Raw genomic sequence first — 25,562 nt, 5'->3', positions numbered from 1 at the left:
AGTAGACAGTGTGCGGTAATGAGTGATCGCAGTAGACGGTGTGCGGTAATGAGTGATCGCAGTAGACGGTGTGCGGTAATGAGTGATCGCAGTAGACGGCGGGCGGTAATGAGTGATCGCAGTAGACGGCGTGCGGTAATGAGGGTGATCGCAGCAGACGGCGGGCGGTAATGAGGGTGATCGCAGCAGACGGCGGGCGGTAATGAGGGTGATCGCAGCAGACGGCGGGCGGTAATGAGTGATCGCAGTAGACGGCGGGCGGTAATGAGGGTGATCGCAGCAGACGGCGGGCGGTAATGAGGGTGATCGCAGCAGACGGCGGGCGGTAATGAGGGTGATCGCAGCAGACGGCGGGCGGTAATGAGGGTGATCGCAGCAGACGGCGGGCGGTAATGAGGGTGATCGCAGCAGACGGCGGGCGGTAATGAGGGTGATCGCAGCAGACGGCGGGCGGTAATGAGGGTGATCGCAGCAGACGGCGGGCGGTAATGAGGGTGATCGCAGTAGACGGCGGGCGTTAATGAGGGTGATCGCAGTAGACGGCGGGCGTTAATGAGGGTGATCGCAGTAGACGGCGGGCGGTAATGAGGGTGATCGCAGTGGGCGGTAATGAGGGTGATCGCAGTGGGCGGTAATGAGGGTGATCGCAGTGGGCGGTAATGAGGGTGATCGCAGTGGGCGGTAATGAGGGTGGGCGGTAATGAGGGTGATCGCAGTGGGCGGTAATGAGTGACCTCATGAGAAAGTTAACTCAAATGAGAATGACCTTGGGATATAGATAATAGTAATGAGACTGACATCTTTAATGTCATTAGTATGATAGCTCTGTACTGATTGCTGTACTCGATTTTCAAGGCCCATTAAGGCTGTGTTCACATCTGCTTTGTGGCTTCCATTTACAATGGTTTCGGTACAGCTTTGTGGCTTCCATCGCACGACTGACACCGGTGGCACCCGATGTATCCGTTGACTTATAATGGGGTCCATTGGGTCCAGCCAAGATGTCAGTCTTTACTTTGGTCAAATGTTTCGGGATCTACCAGAAGTGAACACAGCCTGAGCAGCACATACATTGCGACATCTCATTTACCTTCATAAATGTAAAGTTTCTGGGTCCATCAAACTGGAACTCTATCTCCACATATCCGTTGCGTGTGCTTTCATTTTTCCAGCCGACGTAATCATAGCCGGGCCAAACACGATATTGGTGGCTATGAGTGAAGTCATCCAACCCATGCACTCCATCTGTCAGCTGACCCAAACCATCAAACATCCGCCTGCATGTCAAAAGTAGAAGGGGTTTTGTTAAAGAAAGGGGAGGGGCTTGTTTCCCATATTCTACTATTGTGGGAGAGAAGGTTGTCATTGCCCTCAGTCATAGATTGTAAGCTCTTGCGAGCAGGGCCCTCCTCTTGTTTGAGTTGTTAGTTTGTCACTATGTAATGTCTGATATTGTCTGTACATATTTCCTATTAATTGTAAAGCGCTGCGGAATATTTTGGCGCAATCTAAATATTACGTTTCCTCCCTTCATCTACTAGCATTAAGGTTCTTGTGAAGGGGTCAATCCCGCCACTGGTCCGCACAGCTCCTTGGAGAGTTGAAAGGGCCAATTTCCCTAGGGGCCCTATAATATCAATATGGTCACAGTTCACACAATGGAATGGACGAAGCCGCCATATTAACCTCCTTTACATACCCACAGTATGGCTTACAAATTCTGCCGCCATGACAATTGATGACCCCATATCTCCGGTGCAGAGACCTTTACTTACAGATTTATTAATGATGATAGCAACTTGTCTAATATTGCTGGTAATAACTCACCGGCCCTTTAAGGAAAGTTCAGGTACTATGAGCTAAAGTACGTTACCTCTTCTCTAGGTATCCATCGTAGGTAGAGTCATTCAGGAAGGCGACCGGATGTCCGGGAGATGTAAAGGTCTCTCCTTCTGGAATGCTGTAGGATTTCAGACCATCTGGGACACAGATAATACAGGTCACTCTATGGTTCTCCAAGACGCTGTGACGCCACAACTTCCAACATGCCCTAACGTTTCTAAACCTTGACCGGATCATAGATGACCATAGATGATGAATATTAGGGATTATAACAGCAGATGGAGATAATGTTCTTACCGAGCCACACGCAGCCGTACAGCTCCACCCTCATACACACCGTCATGGAGACCTTCGTCACCGGGATGACTCTGATATGGCTCGCAATGATTGGAGGTCTCAGATCAGTCAGGACCACCTCATACTCATCTACATTGCCCCTGATAACCTAAATAGAAGAAAAACCGCGTCATCTATCATTAATCAAATATCTCTATCTATCTATCTATCTATCTATCTAATATCTATCTCTCATATCTATCTATCTATCTCTCTCATATCTATCTATCTCTATCTATCTCATATCTGTCTGTCTGTCTGTATCTATCTATCTATCTATCTATCTATCTATCTATCTATCTATCTATCTATCTCATATCTATCTATCTCATATCTATCTCATATCTATCTATCTATCTATCTCATATCTATCTATCTATCTCATATCTATCTATCTATCTCATATCTATCTATCTCATATCTATCTCATATCTATCTATCTATCTCATATCTATCTCATATCTATCTATCTATCTATCTATCTATCTATCTATCTCATATCTATCTATCTATCTCATATCTATCTATCTATCTATCTATCTATCTATCTATCTATCTATCTATCTATCTATCTATCTATCTATCTATCTATCTATCTATCTATCTATCTCATATCTATCTATCTATCTATCTATCTATCTATCTATCTATCTATCTATCTATCTCATATCTATCTATCTCATATCTATCTATCTCATATCTATCTATCTCTCTCTTATCCATCACTATCTCGTATCTATTTATCTATTTTTTTCTGACACTGTTGTCCGGATTTACTAACTATTACCTTTTTCTCTCCCCATCAGCAGAGTCGTTATTGGGAAGGAAATGAAACACTTTGAGGAAATCCAGGCGTCGGGTTACTCATGAATAATCAAGGTCAGCGTTCACTTTGGCTGGATGGGCATTATCAGAAGTTATGTCAAGGATAAGCGGCCAGTCACTCACCACTTAACCAGGCTGACGCCTCAGGGTCAGTCTGTGGTTGTGCAGCTCGCACAGATGTCGTAGTTATTTTTGATGTAAAGCTGAAAAATTGTTTTTGTTTTTCTGTTGAGCTACGTGGTGGAGTAACTGGCCGCATTGTGTATGTGTTAGGGCAGGATGAGGTGTTCCCAGGGGAAGAAAACCTAGTGTCTCCATTGCCTTCTCCAGAGACCACATGAATGTCATGGGTCTTACTCAGCTGGATGGCGAATTTCGGCCGCCTTGTACAACGACAACCAGTATGACCACCGTGATATCCTGCTTGTTCTTCGCTCGGAAATCTAGGTATCAATCCCCAATGGTGGTTAGAATGTTTTCTCCTCCATTCACTTTCAAAGTAAAATAAAAATTCTACCAGTTACTACCAGCAATCTGGCAGTCACATGACCTGACATCTTAGAGACCACTACACAAGCTCCCACAATGCACTACACAGCGGTAACTAGCAGGGGCGTAATTATAAAGTTGCAGAAGCGCAGCGTTATAAATGATACGTGATAGGGGCCCTGTTATAGATTTTGCATTTGGGCTCAGGAGCTTACATTTTACACCTCTGGTAACCAGAACAGAATTCTAAATTCAGCTTTGGGAGTGATTGGAGTATAATAAATGATAAATACCTCAACTTGTGCAAAATATATAGTGTTGGTTTAATGCCCATTTAGCTGTGGCATACAGGGAAGGAGAGGGCGAACGATGAAAAATTGTAAAACAACCAAAATAGCCACCGGTGGGGGGGGTTAAAACCCATCTGTCCTAGAGAAAAAGGCTGCCTACCTTTTGGAGTGATACAGGAGCAGGGGATCTGGATAGCTGGGGAGATTTGACATTCAGGGGTCTGAGAATGCGCAGTAATGGAGGCCGTATTGTCACCCAATTTTCCCCAAAACGAATATAATTGCGGCTCCAGGACTGGTGATTTTTTAAGGGTAAATGCCCTTTACACACGTAATGTATAATTATTTCTATGGAGTCCTTGCCTGCTGCCCTTGATGGTCCTTCCATGAAAGCCAACGCTCTCCGTTGCGACTGTAGTCCACCCGGTAAGACTTGGCAAACTCCTTCCCCGTGGCTCGGGCATGACGGCCTTGAGTTCCAATCAAGGTGATGAAGAAGAGCTTGTGTAGATGTATCTGTAAGTACTGCACGTCCTCAGGCTGCAGGAGACCCGCAGGACACCACGCTCCATCACCTTCTTCTCTTTGTAGTCTGGGAGAGGAGAAGAGTTACATGATATTACCGCCACATGCCGTTAAATCAACCACGGTAAACTTGCCCCTGGATGAGACTCGCCCCAGAGCAGCCCCGTATTTTTCACTATTGTACCACTTACACAAATTTCATACCATAGACATACCAATAATCATTAACGATTATTTTCTTCTCCATTCACTTTCAAAGCAATCACAAAAATTCTACTAGTTGCAACTTGGAATCTCACTGCCACATGACTTTACAGCATAGAGAACTGCTTGAAGGTTACTTGAGCTCCCACAATGCACTGCATTATGGCAACAAGTAACCAGGAGACTTCGGAATGCAGCTTTAGAAGTGACTGGAGTATAAGAAATGAAGAATAACTTAAATGCTACAAGATATTTTAGAGGTTCTGTCACCAGATTATAAATGCCCTAACTCCTACATAATCTGATCGGCGCTGTAATGTAGATGTGTTTTTTATTTAGAAAAACTATCGTTTTTGAGCAACTTATGAGCAGTTTTAGCTTTATGCTAATTAGTTTCTTAATGCCCAACTGGGCGTGTTTTTACTTTTGACCATGTGGGGGTTGTGGAGAGAAGTGTATGACGCGGACCAATCAGTGACCAATCAGCGTCATCCACTTCTCTCCATTCATGTCCATTTGTACTCAGCGCAGCGTGATCTCGCGAGATCATGATGTGCAGTCACTTACTCACACATTAACTTTACTGAAGTGTCGGGAGTGTGAATAGACATCGCGTCCTGGCTGGAGGTGATGTCTATTCAATCTCAATGTGTATGCCCTGATTTTCTGTCCATCCAGTGACCGCTCACTGTCCTAGCTCATGGAAGGTCTGTGTTTTTAAAATTCCTGCACATGGTGGGTACGGAGTAAAGCAGATTGTGCACAGTAAATAGTGCAGGGCATAAAGTCCTATACCCCCTCCCCATCACATATTCTGCCTGTTAATGTCTAGTCCGTAATACAAGCTGATCCAGAATATGCAGGAAAAAGGGAAACGGTGAGATTCCAGTTACGGCATCTGCCGCTGCCAAGGATTCACTGTTACATCATTGCTGGCAGCGCAGTCTGTACTGGCATGGTGAATCAGAATTAAAGGGAACCTGTCAACAGGGTGACTGGAAAAATGCCCTTTCAAAGCGGGACTAGTGGATGCAGTACCCTAAAGGCAACCTAGAAAGTAGTGTCACATGTAAAACGTTAGTAAATAATATATTGCTGCTTATAGAAGAGGGCCAAAGGCAAAACTTAGAGTGCCACATATAGAAAACCAGAATGTTGCATATAGAAGTGTGCCACATATAGAAAACTGAATACTGCATATAGAAATGCCACATATAGAAAACAGAATGCTGCATATAGAAGAGTGCCACATAGAGAATATAGAGTGCCACATAGAGAATATAGAGTGCCACATAGAGAATATAGAGTGCCACATAGAGAATATAGAGTGCCACATAGAGAATATAGAGTGCCACATAGAGAATATAGAGTGCCACATAGAGAATATAGAGTGCCACATAGAGAATATAGAGTGCCACATAGAGAATATAGAGTGCCACATAGAGAATATAGAGTGCCACATAGAGAATATAGAGTGCCACATAGAGAATATAGAGTGCCACATAGAGAATATAGAGTGCCACATAGAGAATATAGAGTGCCACATAGAGAATATAGAGTGCCACATAGAGAATATGGAGTGCTGTATATAGAGAAGAATGCTGCATATAGAACATAGTGTCACATGTAGCAAAGTGTGCACCGTGTCACATACAGAATATGGAGTGTTTCATATAGAAAACAGATTGCTGCATAGAGTGCCACGTATAAAATACATTGAGTGCTACGTACAGATGTAATGTGCCACACATAGAATCCAGAGTGCCACATATACTAATACAGCCCTTTTTAGTAGGAAGGTCTCAAAGCAACGAGCTAGCAGTCAGACCCCCATGATTGGCTGCTATTGCCGGTTCCCCTCATCCTGTTTACTGTGATTGGCTACAAGCAGATCTAGTTCCTTGAATCTTGTGGATGAAGGTCAAGCGGTCCATGGACATTAGATCAGCCCGACTCCCCCATTTACATGGAACAGCATGTTATTTCTACATAGCAGGGAGCGAAGAGTTTGAATGTCTATGGCTGACTTAGCAATGCTCCCATTGGCTAAACAGTGATCTAGTCCAGTGAGTTCTGATTGGTTATAGGCCAGCTTTTGTATTTGCTAAGACTACAAGGTAATCTGGTCCCAAAATTTTCTAGCTGCTTTACAAAGATGAGCTATACTCCATACCTTGCAAACTGGGGCCCCGTTGACTCATACCATTGGCTGGAAGCAGTGATGTCCTCATCACGTATCGTTCGGTCATGCATGCCCAGGGCGTACCGACATATTGCTGCCGGGAGAGCAAAAGAGACATAAATGGGGAGGTGTAATATTTAGATGTGAAATCCTGCATAAACTCACAGCAGCATTAATCTCTAGACTGTGCTGATAGTTTGTTACAATGTATCAGTGCAGGTAAAATGTAACCGTTTGGGTTCCAGTCTGTTTAACACAGAAAAAATTGTCTAGAATGGATACAATAGTAACAAATCTTCAGCTGTGAACATTTTTAGGTCAGACAGGTTTTCAGTCTCTGGATGTTACAATTATTTCTATTCACACACAGCAAGCAATTAAATTGTAGAAGTTGCAGATTCTATTCTTACAGGGTATAACTTCTGAGGTGGAGCGTCCAGTCAGAAAAGTCAGCAGTAAAAGGCGGAGATACATTCTGCGCAGCCCAGGCGTGTGGTGACCCCCGCTGGCTTTCCAGTTCTCTTGTCGGCCGCCGGTTTCACTCCGCTACATTTCTGTAAATAGAAGGCATTTAATCACACAAAGCAGAATAGATTTGTGGTGGCAGGGTTATTATCTCACACTGTGGCTATACTTATATGAGGATTCTGGAGGAGGCAATGATGATGGGGTAGAGAAGTTACACAATGACACCTCTACTGGTGCCCTGAGCAATAAGGATCTGAGATGGCTGCAATACAATGCAACATGAATATTCTAGATATTTTAAATCCGATTATTTATTTTTTTGCCTTTGGGTGTAAACCAAAAAGTTACCATTCACTGATAGCAAGCAGATATCTTGAAAATGTATATTAGAAAGTTTTAGAACTTTTCATCTTTATTCATACAAAAAATGGCAGATTCCTTTAAGGGATACCTCCGGGCAAAACGGACACACTGTTATACCTGGTCCAGGAACCTATGTTGAATCCCTGAGTCATGCTCCGCCCCCTCAGGCCCTGCAGTAGGCATAACACAATGTATATGTTTTGCCTGTAGTGTCTATTTAATCATGTAATACTACATGTGACCATTAGATGGCAGCATATATCTACATATTTCCTGTATGTTTTTCTGGCTAATTCATAGGCAAATGGTCTGTGACCTCTAGTTCTACAGCTAATGGGGCGAATGTGAATAATGTGAGGCGATACAAACAAGACCGTGTTTACAGCAGCACAGATTATTTCAGGAGATGATGGTGTTGATCCTGTGGGAGGCAGTGACATGTCAACTCATGTGGTGTTGATGTTAGTAAGGGCATGCTAACCGGGGCATATACCTGCCAACATTTGAATCCTCATTTGTAAGACGTTTTAAGCCCAGGAACGCCCACAAAACCTCCCAGAAACGCCACTTTCATAAGCCCCACCTCTATTTTATTTTTATTTTTTTAAGTCAATTTCACGGGACAATTCTGCAAAAACGCAACAGTGAGGAGGAGAATAGAGACAGGTGGAAGGACACAGACTGAAAATGGAAGGAGCAGTATCCTTAGCAGCACAGAGTATTTCAGGAGGGGATTGTGCCAATCACGTGATAAAACACAGTAAAATTAAAATTCTTCCAGTAGAATATGTCCTTGGATATATAAACACTTCTGATCCCAATATGATTCCTGTATGGATAATTCCTGGCAATGTGGGGGTGTACAACAACATTACTAAGCAGATTTGTCAATCAGAAGCCTAGGAAAGCTGGGTGCCGAGCTTTCCCAAAAACAGAAGCAGCTATGGCCTGACAGAAGAGGGACATTGTGCATCACATAAATCTATATAATAGGTCCGCACCCTACAGCTCTCCAGCTGTTGAGAAACTACAACTCCTAGCATGTGAGCAAGTTAGGAGTTGTAGTTTCAGAACCCCTGGAGAGTTACAGCAGGCAGACCACTGATCTATATTAAGATAGGGGTTATACATAAATGAAGCGGAGTCCTTGTATAATGAAAAGTTCTGTAACTTTCTAATATACTATTGTGTTTCAATTCTTCACTATTTCTAAACTCTGCTTGCTCTCAGTGAATAGGAAAATTTTGGTTTACATTACAGCATTTAGACTTCTCGCAACTGAGGGTTTGCTACAATTGTATCCAGTCTAGACAATCATCTGTGTGCTAAATACATCAGCAGCAAAAATCTCTCTCCTAAACTGATAGTTTGTTACAACGTATCAGTGCAGGTAAAATGTCCAGACTGTTTAGTACACAGAGGATTGTCTAGACGAATACAATTATAATATATTCTCAGCTGTGGTAAGTATGGGCTCTGCATAGATTTTCAACCTTTGGTTATAAACAAGACAATTTATATTCAATGGTAGCAAGCAGAGATCTTGAAAATGGTGAGAAATGAAAGTACAAATTATATTAGAAAGTCGCAGTCCGCTTCATTTACCTTCTCCTGGATTTGCGGGTAACCGTCCTACTAAGGTGCCTGGAGTAGCCCCCCCCCTTTGCCTCGGCCCTACAGAGCGATGATTTTTAGGTCCCTGTCATCTAGGAATTTGCATCTTCTCCGCCTCCTTGTTTTTCTCCTGTTCTGGATATTTTCAGGGTTAAAATTCCTGGAATAGTCTCGTGAGTGACCGTAATAGAAAACATATGTAATTATCTGTACACAGCTCTCATGCCACCGCCATGTCCTCCCCTCTGCTCCTCATCACATAAACCCCAGCCTCTTCCTCCTATTTTCCTGGAGTCATCCTCTTCTATCAAGTAATCTGTTAAGCTACTTCTGCTCCTGGGAAAGCTGGGTGGCAACTAGTATGGCCACCAAAATAGCTAGAACAGGGGCTTTCCCCTCATCTTTCGCAGACTCCGAAAGTATGAAGTGATCTCTACTCCTGTGTTAAATCACTAGGCAATTTGTCTTTCAGGGGGTCTGGGAAAGTTGGGTGAGAAGCCCCAAGAGAGCTGTGATGGAGGCACGTGTTCTACATTATACACCGAGCACACACGTGGGGCAGGTAATAGAAACTGATAAAATATATATTTTGCTTTCCTACATCTTTACATGTGCAGATGTAGCAGAGCTGAATCGTTGTGCCACAATTATACTACTAATCCTAATGCATTATCTTAGTGAGTTGTCGTGCTGTATAAAACATGCAGTTCAATGACAAATTCTACTATGCTACATGTGTGCTACAAAAAAAGTGTAGCAGAGCTGATTGAACAGTCTTTTCTGTAACTAGGTCTATATGCAGTTATAGGAAAACCAGATCGAACAGTGCGATAAAATGACCAACTCCGCTGTACTGCGTGTGACAAACCCAGCTCTGCTGCATCCACACATTTCTCCCTTCCAAGTTAAACTGTTTTCCATACAACCAATAAAAATACAGGGTGGGGGGAGGGAATACAGATGGGCCAGTGGAGCAAGTGCAGATATCAGGACAAAGTTTTGCTCCAGCCCTGTCCCTGGAGATGACATTAGGCTGATTATTTACGCGCGTGGAGGGATCAGCACAGGAAGACCCCCCCCCATGAGGATGGTGGAGTGTGATGTATGATTAACCTGACAGGAGTTCAGGCTCCCGCCTCCGTCTTTCACTGGGTCATAATAACGTAGGATTTCTTTAATTTGCTATCAGATCATCCCGAAAGGAAGGTAATCAGGATTTGTAAGAAATTTTCACTTCATCATTTTATATACAAAAATTTATATATAAGATGTGACAAGATATAACACCTAGAGCCATCGAATATGCAGTGACTGGTGGAGGTGACCTCAGTATACACAAGAAGGCACCGGATCACCATACAGCACCCAAATAATATTCTCATTCAGTACCCAAATAATATTATTATTCAGTATCCAAATAATACCACCATACAGCACCCAAATCTCATTCAGTGCCCAAATAATACCACCATACAGCACCCAAATCTCATTCAGTGCCCAAATAATACCACCATACAGCACCCAAATCTCATTCAGTGCCCAAATACCACCATACAGCACCCAAATCTCATTCAGTGCCCAAATACCACCATACAGCACCCAAAAATCATACACTTGCTAAATACCACCATACAGCACCCAAAAATCATACACTTGCTAAATACCACCATGCCGTTCCCAAATATCATATAGAGATCAATTAATACCATTCGGTGCCCAAATGATATCGCCAACGTGAGCACAAATAACAGTGCCATATAGCTCCTATATAAGACCACCATACAGCACCCAAAAAACATGCTTACCAAATAATATAACCACACACTGCCCAAATTATACTATCATAGAGTGCTCACTTAATACCACCATACAGTGTCCAAATAATATCAAAGCCCAAGTAAAAGTGCTATATAGCTCCTAAATAATACCACCATAGTGCCCAAACAATGCCAACATCCAGTATCTCAAAAATATCATAATTACTATGAACCAACATATAGTGCCCAAATAACATCATAGTATCATACAGTGCTCAATCAATTCTACCATGCAGTGCCCAAATAATGTCACCAAAGTAAGGCCACATAACCGTGCCATATAGTGCTTAATTAATACCCCAATACAGTATCCAAAATATACAGTGCCCAAATAATATCCCCAAAAAGTGGAGATGTTTTCCCATCTACCATCACTGTTCCTCTATATTCTTGTCATGGCCAGGGGTCTATAGTAAGGGTGACTGTTATATTTTGCAGGGTTGGATGGTCTCTGGCAAATGCCCCTTTTGCCCATGTTTAACCCATATAAAAAATAAATAGTCCAAGACCCTCGTCCCAAATCAGCTTCACTTCAGTAGCCTGTAGTGTATTCTGAGGTTGTCCTAATAGAAAAACCCTTTAAATTCGCTTAAAGGGGTCATCCAGTTTAGAAAGCCTATCTTCATATACCCTATTATGGAATTCTGAGTTAATAGAGGGGGGTCATCTGTACAGGATCCTCATCTCTTGGGCAGAGTGAAGAGTGTCTACATAGAGCGCCTCTGGAGGACCTGCCCTGTCCTGTATTATACAGACAACCCATTGATATGAATGGACACTGTGTAATGCTTCATTTCCCCTGTGGTGGCGCTGCAGGGAAACTGAACACTTACTGCCAGGTTTCTCTACAGATTATAGCTGATCGCTAGGGGTCCCATCATCGGGACACTTTAGGGTAAGCTTATTGTCAAGGGACGCCTCTAAAAAGTAGGCATTGTCCAAAGCGCAGAACTCGTTTAAGTATTTTATCATTGCCTAAAATACAATAACATTTTGAGATTTAAATAGAACTGCACCCCTGGTGGCGTAACTCAGATCTGCACATGGTGTCAACATTGCATCAAGAACTTATGACATGAATTCTCTTCCACAGATATTCTCTAGAATGTGGGGGACTGTTGGGTTGACCTAGAACCTCTAAGGCCTCATGCACACGACCGTGTTTTTGCGGCCGCAATTCCCCTGAAAATCCACGGGAGAATTGCGGCCCCATTCTTTTCTATGGGGCCGTGCACACGACCGTAGTTTTTGCGGTCCGTGCACGGCCCGGGAGCCCGGACCGCAGAAAGAACGGGCATGTCTTATTACGGCCCGGTTCTGCGGTCCGGGCTCATTGAAAACAATGGCCGCGGCCATGTGCATGTGCGGGCGGCCTGCGGCTGACAGTCCGCAGCCGGCCGACCCGAAAATCACGGCCGTGCACACGGCTACGGTCGTGTGCATGAGGCCTTAGTCGGTGGTTTGACTCATAGGGGGTTCCCCTAATAATTGGTGGCTCTTCAAGATGCCTGTACCCAGTCTTATATGGCAGGCAGAAACATAACCTTACTGTTGGCACATGAGGAGCGAGCAGCTTACATGTACGGGTTGTACCTTGGCACTTGTCCCTCTCATTAGGACAGGCCTGTACATGACGCAGATTGTGCCATCTTACATTTGGACAGCGTTTTGGCATAACGAAGAGGAAAATGAATGATATGGAATGTGTTATGTGCCATAAATCTGGGTGCGGGCAGAGATGATGCAAAGTACAGAACACAGCAGGGACCAGAACAAGGGGAAGAAGTAAAAAGTGACACCGGAGATCTGGCGACAGGCGCGCAGCACTAATGTGCCCTGACACCACACTGCACAGAATACAGAGGAAGTGGGAACAACCCCTATTACCCTAAAAAAAAAAAAGCGTGGTCAGGGTCTGTGGTTACATACATGGTAAATGGTTAGGGCAGAGTATGGGGGTATAAGGTACAGAGTTAGGGTAAAGGATTATTATAGAGTAGAGGGTTATAAGATATTAGGGTTAGGTTACAGGATGAGGGTTATAATACATCATTAGGGTCTTGGGGTACAGGATTAGGTATTAGGATTAGTTGGTATACGTGAAAAGTGTGGTTATAGGATAGGCTTAAAGGTCAAGGAAAATGTTCGGATAAAGGTTACATTCAGGATATCATTTAGGGGTCTCGATGCTGCTACGTGATAATTGAATAAAGCATAAACATTGTGTCAGTGTAATGTCGTCGTCTGTTTCGCATCGGATTCCTGAGGTGACTCGACTAATGCAACGTATAGGTAATCACAATGTCGCCCAAAAAAGTCCATCAGAAATTTGGCAGAAATGAGAAGGGAATATTCTACAACTTACATACAATATTGCGACATCTTCGCCACATTCCTTGGCGTAATTAAATAATATGTTGCAATATTACAAAGTCATTTTTTTGCCGTTTTGGTGCTTTTTCGTTGTACTCGGGAGTAGAAGCGTTCTCACAAATGGGAACCAAAAAAATCGTCCTGGTTGCGCTGCCTGAGAAAACAGCTGCTGTGTAATACGACTCCTCGGAGATCTTCTAATGGTTTAGTATTATAATGATCAGCGGCGGCTTCCTGCAGAATTCTAGGGTCTCACATATTTAAACGCTTCTCTGAACAATACTAATTACAATAAGAAAAGATGGCGCTCGGAAATCTGCTGAACAAACGCTGGCGGTGGATTTTGGCGCAGGGCTACCGATGGAATATTTACACAAAATGATATTTAAAGGACTACAAACACCTTAAAAATAAAAATAACTTTACCCGAAATTTAGGGTTTATTTACACGTTGCAGTCATATCGCAACGTTGCATAAACTTCCGCAAAAAATGGCGATTTGATCGCAAAATGTGAACTTACTCTAATTAACGCTCGGTTTCTTTGTCGTTTTACGCCTGAGCATGTGTTATATTTATCAGTCCAACACACACGCACACATAGTACAGCAATAGCTATTTATAAATGAGGTAGTCGCAGCCCCGCCCCTTATGCCAAAATCATCAGGAACATAATCTTATTTGAAGGGTTTGTCCAGTGTTATGTAATCAAAGTTTTATCATTATATAATGAAAACTAATGCATTTTTCTAATATGCTTTGTGTCAAGTCCTCCTCCTTTTCAAGATCTCTGCTTGATGTCCGTGAATGTAACCGTTTTTGGTTTTTTTACATTGAGAGTGAAAACAGTAGAGACCTAGTCCTGCTCATGCAGCTGCACTTACACTTCTTGTTTAACATATTTGGAGATCTCTCTTGTAAAAAGCTTTGTGTTGGTTGGTCGTGACCAAAATAGGTTTTAAGTTTCTGAATGTAAACAATGGCAGCAAGCAGAGATGTAGAAAATGGTGGGGAATTGGAACACATAGTATATAAGGGCCTGTTCACATCACTGTTCGCTTTCCGTTCCGGGGTTCCGTCTGGTGAACCCCGCAATGGTGAGTCAAACGGAAACCATAGCTTCCGTTTGCATCCCCATTGATATCAATGGTGACGGAAATACTGCATATGATTTCCGTTTGTCACCGCTCCAGCAGGTTTGCGTTTTTCTGACGGAATCCATAGCGCAGTTGACTGCGCTATTGATTCCGTAGAACAAATGGAAACCATTAGCAGTGTTTCCATCACCATTGATATCAATGGTGATGCAGACGGAATCTGTGGTTTGCGTTTGACTTTCCGTTGCGGGATTTCACGATGGAAACCTCCGACGGAACCCTGGAACGGAAATCGAACTCTGATGTGAACAGGCCCTTAGAGAGTTGCAGAGCTTTTCATTAGGCTAAAAAAAATAATTCGGTCACAGCCATCCTGTGCTCTGCGTCTTTTTATAATGGAAGCCCATGCGTCTGCTATGGGGCCCTTGGAGAGACAGGACCCAGCCATGTTTGGTCCCATGCCAACTGCTATTGGGTGGTGAGAGGGTTTACCTTGCCCACACACTACAAGACACCATGTAGAAAATCAGAATCTGAGACCGACTAGTTACTAGGGACATGTTGCCTGACAATCCCATTTTTAGTTGCTAGGCAATGTATCCGTAGCAACTAGCCCTTCAGCTCAAAACAGAGGCCTCTGATACACCCGATCATCCTGGGACAGGTTAACCCAGAACTTATTACCTTCCCATTCAATGTAGGAGAATATGGTGGTCGTATGGGTGAATATAACGCTGGTCTGAGTTGGACCCTCGCTTCATGGTGAAACAAGCTAAATAGGCTTTATCTATGATATATATATACACACACAGAAGAATACCTATAATCTCATGGGCTCTTGTATAAAAATGATATATTGCCCTACCACCTATCAGTCAATGTCGTATATGATGTTGTCACCCTATACAGTGTTCATTATAATCCAGTATACATTGTGACCGCTCCATATAGCTGGAGAGATTACTGCATCGTGGACTATATTGCAAGGGGGCAAATGGCCCTTTTGGGAATAGGGCCTTAGTTGCAAGTGAAATCCCTAATGCTTTTCCTTTGAGCACATACATGAATGTGGCTGTGCGGCGTATACAGGATTCCCATGTCCTGCGTTCACTAGAAAGGGTTAGTTGTAGATCGCATTGTAGATTATAACCATCTGTCTGCCTTGGGGTGAAATGTACAACAGACTCCACGAGACCAGATGAAAACGAGGAGAATATTCACACACAGTGTGAGAAAATGGTAAAATGTCATGTCAGCGGAAGGAGCGCATGTGAGCGCAGATTAATTCACGCCGTATATTATAACCATGACCTCAAGATACAGCAATATATATTCAATCAGGGGCTGTGGGTTAAGAAATGTGGTCTCAAACGCTCTGGGGTATTGGATTCAAATCTCACTATGCGGGGGAATGTGAGATGAATAGATGGATATGAGAGAGATATTAGATAGATAGATTGAGATGAGATGAAATGTCATATATTTTGATAGATCGCCACTAGATGGCAGCAACATAATATTTAGGCTAATTGTTGTTGATACAGCCAGTTTAGCAGTCTGATCTGTAAGTTTTCCTATGGGTGAAAAGCACTGCACGATTCCACGCTGTATTATCCAAACCGCACTGTGTCTGCACATATATTGTGTCATGTGTACCAGGAAGGATATAAGGGAAGGAGTGAGTCACATCCTTTTAATTGCATTAATTTTCAAACTTTGTTTTGAATCATTTATTTTTAGTTAGAGAAATCATCAAAATTAAGAAACTCTTGTAAAATTTGGTGATTACACTTCTGTCACCAATAGCCCGCCGTCACATGACAGGATGGTCTGTGGCAAGAATAGGTCCAGTGAAAATGCAATACTCATTAAAGTTTTTCTTTTTTTGTTTTTTTTGTTCTTTGGTCACCAAAAATTGTTTGTTCTTGTATATACTGATATAGAGCATGCTGGTATAACCTGGGTATCTCCTGTATATAATTATATATGTACAGCTGGTATAAGTTATACATCTTCTTGTATATAGTGATATGGAGCATGCTGGTATAACCTGGGTATCTCCTGTATATAATTATATATGTACAGCTGGTATAAGTTATACATCGTCCTGTATATAGTGATATGGAGCATGCTGGTATAACCTGGGTATCTTCTGTATATAATTATATATGTACAGCTGGTATAAGTTATACATCTTCTTGTATATAGTGATATGGAGCATGCTGGTATAACCTGGGTATCTTCTGTATATAATTATATATGTACAGCTGGTATAAGTTATACATCTTCTTGTATATAGTGATATGGAGCATGCTGGTATAACCTGGGAATCTTCTGTATATAATTATATATGTACAGCTGGTATAAGTTATACATCTTCTTGTATATAGTGATATAGAGCATGCTGGTATAACCTGGGTATCTCCTGTATATAATTATATATGTACAGCTGGTATAAGTTATACATCTTCTTGTATATAGTGATATGGAGCATGCTGGTATAACCTGGGTATCTTCTGTATATAATTATATATGTACATCTGGTATAAGTTATACATCTTCTTGTATATAGTGATATGGAGCATGCTGGTATAACCTGGGTATCTTCTGTATATCATTATATATGTACAGCAGGTATAAGTTATACATCTTCTTGTATATAGTGATATGGAGCATGCTGGTATAACCTGGGTATCTTCTGTATATAATTATATATGTACAGCTGGCATAAGTTACACATCTTCCTGTATATAGTGATATGGAGCATGCTGGTATAACCTGGGTATCTTCTGTATATAATTATATATGTACAGCTGGTATAAGTTATACATCTTCTTGTATATAGTGATATGGAGCATGCTGGTATATCCTGGGTATCTTCTGTATATAATTATATATGTACAGCTGGTATAAGTTATACATCTTCTTGTATATAGTGATATGGAGCATGCTGGTATAACCTGGGTATCTCCTGTATATAATTATATATGTACAGCAGGTATAAGTTATACATCTTCTTGTATATAGTGATATGGAGCATGCTGGTATAACCTGGGTATCTTCTGTATATAATTATATATGTACAGCTGGTATAAGTTATACATCTTCTTGTATATAGTGATATGGAGCATGCTGGTATAACCTGGGTATCTCCTGTATATAATTATATATGTACATCTGGTATAAGTTATACATCTTTTTGCATATAGTGATATAGAGCATGCTGGTATAACCTGGGTATCTCCTGTATATAATTATATATGTACAGCAGGTATAAGTTATACATCTTCTTGTATATAGTGATATGGAGCATGCTGGTATAACCTGGGTATCTTCTGTATATAATTATATATGTACAGCTGGTATAAGTTATACATCTTCTTGTATATAGTGATATGGAGCATGCTGGTATAACCTGGGTATCTTCTGTATATAATTATATATGTACAGCTGGTATAAGTTATACATCTTCTTGTATATAGTGATATGGAGCATGCTGGTATAACCTGGGTATCTTCTATATATAATTATATATGTACAGCTGGTATAAGTTATACATCTCCTTGTATATAGTGATATGGAGCATGCTGCTATAACCTGGGCATCTTCTGTATATAATTATATATGTACAGCTGGTATAAGTTATACATCTTCTTGTATATAGTGATATGGAGCATGCTGGTATAACCTGGGTATCTTCTGTATATAATTATATATGTACAGCTGGTATAAGTTATACATCTTGTATATAGTGATATGGAGCATGCTGGTATAACCTGGGTATCTTCTGTATATAATTATATATGTACAGCTGGTATAAGTTATACATCTTCTTGTATATAGTGATATGGAGCATGCTGGTATAACCTGGGCATCTCCTGTATATAATTATATATGTACAGCTGGTGTAAGTTATACATCTTCTTGTATATAGTGATATGGAGCATGCTGGTATAACCTGGGTATCTTCTGTATATAATTATATATGTACAGCTGGTATAAGTTATACATCTTGTATATAGTGATATGGAGCATGCTGGTATAACCTGGGTATCTTCTGTATATAATTATATATGTACAGCTGGTATAAGTTATACATCTTCTTGTATGTAGTGATATGGAGCATGCTGGTATAACCTGGGTATCTTCTGTGTATAATTATATATGTACAGCTGGTATAAGTTATACATCTTCTTGTATATAGTGATATGGAGCATGCTTGTATAACCTGGGTGTCTTCTGTATATAATTATATATGTACAGCTGGTATAAGTTATACATCTTGTATATAGTGATATGGAGCATGCTGGTATAACCTGGGCATCTCCTGTATATAATTATATATGTATAGCTGGTATAAGTTACACATCATCTTGTATATAGTGATATGGAGCATGCTGCTATAACCTGGGCATCTTCTGTATATAATTATATATGTACAGCTGGTATAAGTTATACATCTTGTATATAGTGATATGGAGCATGCTGGTATAACCTGGGTATCTTCTGTATATAATTATATATGTACGGCTGGTATAAGTTATACATCTTGTATATAGTGATATGGAGCATGCTGGTATAACCTGGGTATCTTCTGTATATAATTATATATGCACAGCTGGTATAAGTTATACATCTTCTGTATATAGTGATATGGAGCATGCTGGTATAACCGGGGTATCTTCTGTATATAATTAGATATGTGCAGCTGGTATAAGTTATACATCTTCTTGTATGTAGTGATATGGAGCATGCTGGTATAACCTGGGTATATTCTGTATATAATTATATATGTACAGCTGGTATAAGTTATATATCTTCCTGTATATAGTGATATGGAGCATGCTGGTATAACCTGGGTATCTTCTGTATATAATTATATATGTACAGCTGGTATAAGTTATACATATTCTTGTATATAGTGATATGGAGCATGCTGGTATAACCTGAGTATCTTCTGTATATAATTATATATGTACAGCTGGTATAAGTTACACATCATCTTGTATATAGTGATATGGAGCATGCTGGTATAACCGGAGTATCTTCTGTATATAATTATATATGTACAGCTGGTATAAGTTATACATCTTCTTGTATATAGTGATATGGAGCATGCTGGTATAACCTGGGTATCTTCTGTATATAATTATATATGTACAGCTGGTATAAGTTATACATCTTCTTGTATATAGTGATATGGAGCATGCTGGTATAACCTGGGTATCTTCTGTATATAATTATATATGTACAGCTGGTATAAGTTATACATCTTCTTGTATATAGTGATATGGAGCATGCTGGTATAACCGGAGTATCTTCTGTATATAATTATATATGTACAGCTGGTATAAGTTATACATCTTCTTGTATATAGTGATATGGAGCATGCTGGTATAACATGGGCATCTTCTGTATATAATTATATATGTACACCTGGTATATGTTATACATCTTCTTGTATATAGTGATATGGAGCATGCTGGTATAACCGGAGTATCTTCTGTATATAATTATATATGTACACCTGGTATAAGTTATACATCTTCTTGTATATAGTGATATGGAGCATGCTGGTATAACCTGGGTATCTTCTGTATATAATTGTATAAGTTATACATCTTCTTGTATATAGTGATATGGAGCATGCTGGTATAACCTGGGTATCTTCTGTATATAATTGTATAAGTTATACATCTTCTTGTATATAGTGATATGGAGCATGCTGGTATAACCTGGGCAATGGTCCACCAAAGAGGTAAGATGTCATTAATACAGTCCCTGTAAATCTACAGTATATATTGAAGCTATTTACATTGATGAGATAATACATATATTTACTCTTGTTCTACCAAACAGTTTAACAAGGGCTTACCCGAAAATCACAGCGCATATTACGTTCTATATATAGGATTAGCTTGATCTGTAAAGCAATTCTTAGCAGAACTCTAACCTTGGTTCCAACTTTCTAAAAATAACTTTGCCTCAACTCGCATGCCGTGAAAGACGTTTTGATTTCTTAAGAATCTTGTGCTACTATCTAAGGCCACATGCACACGACAGCAAAAAACCTCCGTTTTTGCGGACCGCAATTGCGGTCTGCAAAAACGGAGCCATCCACTTTCATTGAACACTGACACCTTTCCGTAGCACTACGGAAGGGTGTCAGTGCCGTGGAAATGTTCCGGGAATTATGGAACATGTCCGTTCTTTCGCATTTTGCATGCCGTGCTCCCATACTTTGTATGGGAGCACGGCCCGAAAATGCGGCTGTCAGTCAGCGGCCGGCCGTGCCCGCAATCGCGGGCCGTGATTGCGGGCACGGTCGTGTGCATGGGGCCTAATAGAATATTTATATAACCAGATGTATCTCTATCTTCTTATAGAAAATAAGGTTAAAGGGTATGTCCACATTATAGCATTCATATAGATTTCATATAGATCAGTATCGTGAAAAAGTTGAATCACTGTGTACATACATGACTAATTCTGTACTAATCCTGAGTTACAGTAACGTGTATATACACAGTGACTCCGCCCGCAGAATAGTGAGTGCAGCTCTGGAGTATAATACAGGATATAACTCAGGATCAGTACAGGATAAGTAATGTATGTACAGTGAAGGAAATAAGTATTTGATCCCTTGCTGATTTTGTAAGTTTGCCCACTGTCAAAGTCATGAACAGTCTAGAATTTTTAGGCTAGGTTAATTTTACCAGTGAGAGAGATTATATTTTTAAAAAAAACAGAAAATCACAGTCAAAATTATATATATTTATTTGCATTGTGCACAGAGAAATAAGTATTTGATCCCTTTGGCAAACAAGACTTATTACTTGGTGGCAAAACCCTTGTTGGCAAGCACAGCAGTCAGACGTTTTTTGTAGTTGATGATGAGGTTTGCACACATGTTAGATGGAATTTTGGCCCACTCCTCTTTGCAGATCATCTGTAAATCATTAATATTTCGTGGCTGTCGCTTGGCAACTCGGATCTTCAGCTCCCTCCATAAGTTTTCAATGGGATTAAGGTCTGGAGACTGGCTAGGCCACTCCATGACCTTAATGTGCTTCTTTTTGAGCCACTCCTTTGTTGCCTTGGCTGTATGTTTCGGGTCATTGTCGTGCTGGAAGACCCAGCCACGAGCCATTTTTAATGTCCTCGTGGAGGGAAGGAGGTTGTCACTCAGGATTTGACGGTACATGGCTCCATCCATTCTCCCATTGATGCGGTGAAGTAGTCCTGTGCCCTAAGCAGAGAAACACCCCCAAAACATAATGTTTCCACCTCCATGCTTGACAGTGGGGACGGTGTTCTTTGGGTCATAAGCAGCATTTCTCTTCCTCCAAACACGGCGAGTTGAGTTAATGCCAAAGAGCTCAATTTTAGTCTCATCTGACCACAGCACCTTCTCCCAATCACTCTCAGAATCATCCAGATGTTCATTTGCAAACTTCAGACGTACCTGTACATGTGCCTTCTTGAGCAGGGGGACCTTGCGGGCACTGCAGGATTTTAATCCATTACGGCGTAATGTGTTACCAATGGTTTTCTTGGTGACTGTGGTCCCTGCTGCCTTGAGATCATTAACAAGTTCCCCCCGTGTAGTTTTCGGCTGAGCTCTCACCTTCCTCAGGATCAAGGATACCCCACGAGGTGAGATTTTGCATGGCGCCTCAGATCGATGTCGATTGACAGTCATTTTGTATGTCTTCCATTTTCTTACTATTGCACCAACAGTTGTCTCCTTCTCACCCAGCGTCTTACTTATGGTTTTGTAGCCCATTCCAGCCTTGTGCAGGTCTATGATCTTGTCCCTGGCTGCATTAGGAATAATAGACACCTAATGGGGCTATTCACACGACCGATTTTTTGACGGCCGGGAAAACCGGCCGTCAAAAAATGGGACATGCTCTATTTTCGGCCGGGTGCCCGGCCGCCCGGCTTCCATAGAAGTCTATGGGGCCGGGTAATACCCGGCCATCACCGGAATGTGTCCCGAGTGATGGTCGGGTCTACCGTCGCTCGCGCACTCTCTCTCCTCCTCCTCACAGTGCAGAGTGCATGTGAGGAGGAGGAGGGTCTTTTATTGCTCGCTGTAGGAGTCGGAATCCCCAATCCCCGGCCGGGGATTGGGGATTCCGCTACAGGAGAAGTGCGTGACTACACTGTCCAGATATGGACACATCGAAGTCACGCACTAATGCAGCGGAATCCCCGACTCTATGGCCGGGGATGCCGCTACAGGAGAAGTGCATGACTACACTGTCCATATATGGACACAGCAAAGTCACGTACTTCTGCAGCGGAATCCCCGACTCTATGGCCGGGGATTCCGCTACAGGAGAAGTGAGTGACTACACTGTCCATACTGGAAGGGTGGGGGATGGGTGCAACCTACAGGGGGCTGTGTGGCATCACCTACAGGGGGCTGTGTGGCATCACCTACAGGGGGCTGTGTGGCATCACCTACAGGGGGCTGTGTGGCATCACCTACAGGGGGCAGGGTGGCATCGCCTACAGGGGGGCAGGGTGGCATCGCCTACAGGGGGGCAGGGTGGCATCGCCTACAGGGGGCAGGGTGGCATCGCCTACAGGGGGCAGGGTGGCATCGCCTACAGGGGGCAGGGTGGCATCGCCTACAGGGGGCAGGGTGGCATCGCCTACAGGGGGCAGGGTGGCATCGCCTACAGGGGGCAGGGTGGCATCGCCTACAGGGGGCAGGGTGGCATCGCCTACAGGGGGCAGGGTGGCAGGCATCGCCTACAGGGGGCAGGGTGGGTGGCATCGCCTACAGGGGGCTGGTGGGTGGCATCGCCTACAGGGGGCTGGTGGGTGGCATCGCCTACAGGGGGCTGGGTGGCATTATCCACAGGGGGCTGGGTGGCATTATCCACAGGGGGCTGGGTGGCATTACCTACAGGGAGCTGGGTGGCATTACCTACAGGGAGCTGGGTGGCATTGCCTACAGGGGACAGGGTGGTATCGCCTACAGGGGGCTGGGTGGCATTATCCACAGGGGGCTGGGTGGCATTGCCTACAGGGGGCTGGGTGGCATTGCCTACAGGGGGCAGGGTGGCATTGCCTACAGGGGGCAGGGTGGGTGGCATCGCCTACAGGGGGCTGGTGGGTGGCATCGCCTACAGGGGGCTGGTGGGTGGCATCGCCTACAGGGGGCTGGTGGGTGGCATCGCCTACAGGGGGCTGGTGGGTGGCATCGCCTACAGGGGGCTGGTGGGTGGCATCGCCTACAGGGGGCTGGTGGGTGGCATCGCCTACAGGGGGCTGGTGGGTGGCATCGCCTACAGGGGGCTGGTGGGTGGCATCGCCTACAGGGGGCTGGGTGGCATTACCTACAGGGAGCTGGGTGGCATCGCCTACAGGGGACAGGGTGGCATCGCCAACAGGGGGCTGGGTGGCATCGCCTACAGGGGGCTGGGTGGCATTGCCTACAGGGGGCTGGGTGGCATTGCCTACAGGGGGCTGGGTGGCATTGCCTACAGGGGGCTGGGTGGCATTGCCTACAGGGGGCTGGGTGGCATCGCCTACAGGGGGCTGGGTGGCATCGCCTACAGGGGGCTGGGTGGCATCGCCTACAGGGGGCTGGGTGGCATCGCCAACAGGGGGCTGGGTGGCATCGCCAACAGGGGGCTGGGTGGCATTATCCACAGGGGGCTGGGTGGCATTATCCACAGGGGGCTGGGTGGCATTACCTACAGGGGGCTGGGTGGCATTGCCTACAGGGGGCTGGGTGGCATTGCCTACAGGGGGCTGGGTGGCATTGCCTACAGGGGGCTGGGTGGCATTGCCTACAGGGGGCTGGGTGGCATCGCCTACAGGGGGCTGGGTGGCATCGCCAACAGGGGGCTGTGTGGCATTATCTACAAAGGGCTGTGTGTGGCAACAAATTTAAATGAAATTCATCCGATTTTAAAACGGACAGGGAAAAAAACGGATGCAAATCGGGTCCAAATCGGCCGGTAAAACGGCAACTCGGCCCGGAACGGAATCGGAACGGATGCAAACCGGCCGGGAAAAACGGCCGATTTTCCCGGCCGACACTCGGACCCTGTCGTGTGAATGAGGCCTTAGGCCTCATTCACACGGCAGGGTTTCCCGTCCGGGTGCCGGCCGTTCATAAATCGGCCGGCACCCGGCTGCATTAGGAATGATAGACCCCTAATGGGGCTATTCACACGACCGATTTTTTGACGGCCGGAAAATCCGGCCGTCAAAAAATAGGACATGCTCTATCTTTGCCCGGACACCCGGCCGCCCGGCTCCCATAGAAGTCTATGGGGCCGGGTATTACACGGCCATCACCGGAATGTGTTCCGAGTGATGGCCGGGTTTCCCGGCGCTTGCGCTCTATCTCCTCCTCCTCACAGCGCAGAGTGCATGTGAGGAGGAGGAGTTGATGCCATTCTGACGAATGGCATCGCTGCACACTGTGTTGCAGGGCCGGGGTGTACAGCAGGTGGAGGGAGCGCTGCGCTGGCTCCCTTCCCCTGCTTGTTAAAAGCACCCTGGCTCGGCGACACCTTAGATGGCGCCGCTAGTAGCAGCAGCTGCTGCGGCTGCTACTACTGCAGCGACGCCACTATAGCAGAGCGGGGAGGTATCTCCCCGCTCTGCTATGTGCTAGCCGCACTTTAGCTCCTTGAAGGAGCGGAATCCCCGTGTGTTCGGGGATTCCGCTCCTGGACAGAGCGCTTGATGTCTCTGTCCATATCTGGGCAGTGACATCAGGGGAAACTCCTGAAGCGGAATCCCCGAACACATGGGGATTCCCCTTCAGGAGCTGCCGCTGATGTCACTGTCCGGATCTGCCCGGCCCGGCACGGATGCATAACTTTATGCAAACCGGCCGGGCAGAATGGCCGATTTTACCGGCCGGCACTCGGGCTCGGACCCGACCCGGTCGTGTGAATCCCGCCTTAGAAAGCTCTTTGGTCTTGCCCATGTTGTAGAGGTTAGAGTCAGACTGATTCATTGAGTCTGTGGACAGGAGTCTTTTATACAGGTGACCATGTAAGAGCTGTCTATAATGCAGGCACCAAGTTGATTTGGAGCGTGTAACTGGTCTCGAGGAGGCTGAACTCTTAGGCCTCATGCACACGACCGTGTTTTTGCGGCCG

The 25,562-nt window shown here is 43.9% G+C and overlaps 1 protein-coding gene across 2 annotated transcripts in view; it reads right to left on the bottom strand.

The window, feature by feature from the left end:
• The window catches only part of LOC142659104 (discoidin domain-containing receptor 2-like), a 91,646-nt gene that overhangs the window by 13,046 nt on the left and 53,038 nt on the right, over positions 1 to 25,562 (bottom strand). For both annotated transcript variants that reach the window (XM_075834863.1, XM_075834864.1), the window contains exons 3-8: positions 7,104 to 7,247; positions 6,685 to 6,787; positions 4,146 to 4,374; positions 2,140 to 2,287; positions 1,874 to 1,979; positions 1,091 to 1,277 (exon numbers count right to left, since the gene is read on the bottom strand). In XM_075834863.1, the coding sequence (XP_075690978.1) occupies positions 1,091 to 1,277; positions 1,874 to 1,979; positions 2,140 to 2,287; positions 4,146 to 4,374; positions 6,685 to 6,787; positions 7,104 to 7,167 (837 nt within the window). In that variant the 5' untranslated portion in view covers positions 7,168 to 7,247. The remainder of the gene's footprint in view (positions 1 to 1,090; positions 1,278 to 1,873; positions 1,980 to 2,139; positions 2,288 to 4,145; positions 4,375 to 6,684; positions 6,788 to 7,103; positions 7,248 to 25,562) is intronic.

The sequence above is a fragment of the Rhinoderma darwinii genome, chromosome 8, assembly GCF_050947455.1.
Source record: "Rhinoderma darwinii isolate aRhiDar2 chromosome 8, aRhiDar2.hap1, whole genome shotgun sequence".
Taxonomy (NCBI): Eukaryota; Metazoa; Chordata; class Amphibia; order Anura; family Rhinodermatidae; genus Rhinoderma; species Rhinoderma darwinii.
The sequence above is the reverse complement of the archived record's forward strand: the minus strand, read 5'-3'. Positions and strand labels throughout refer to the sequence as shown.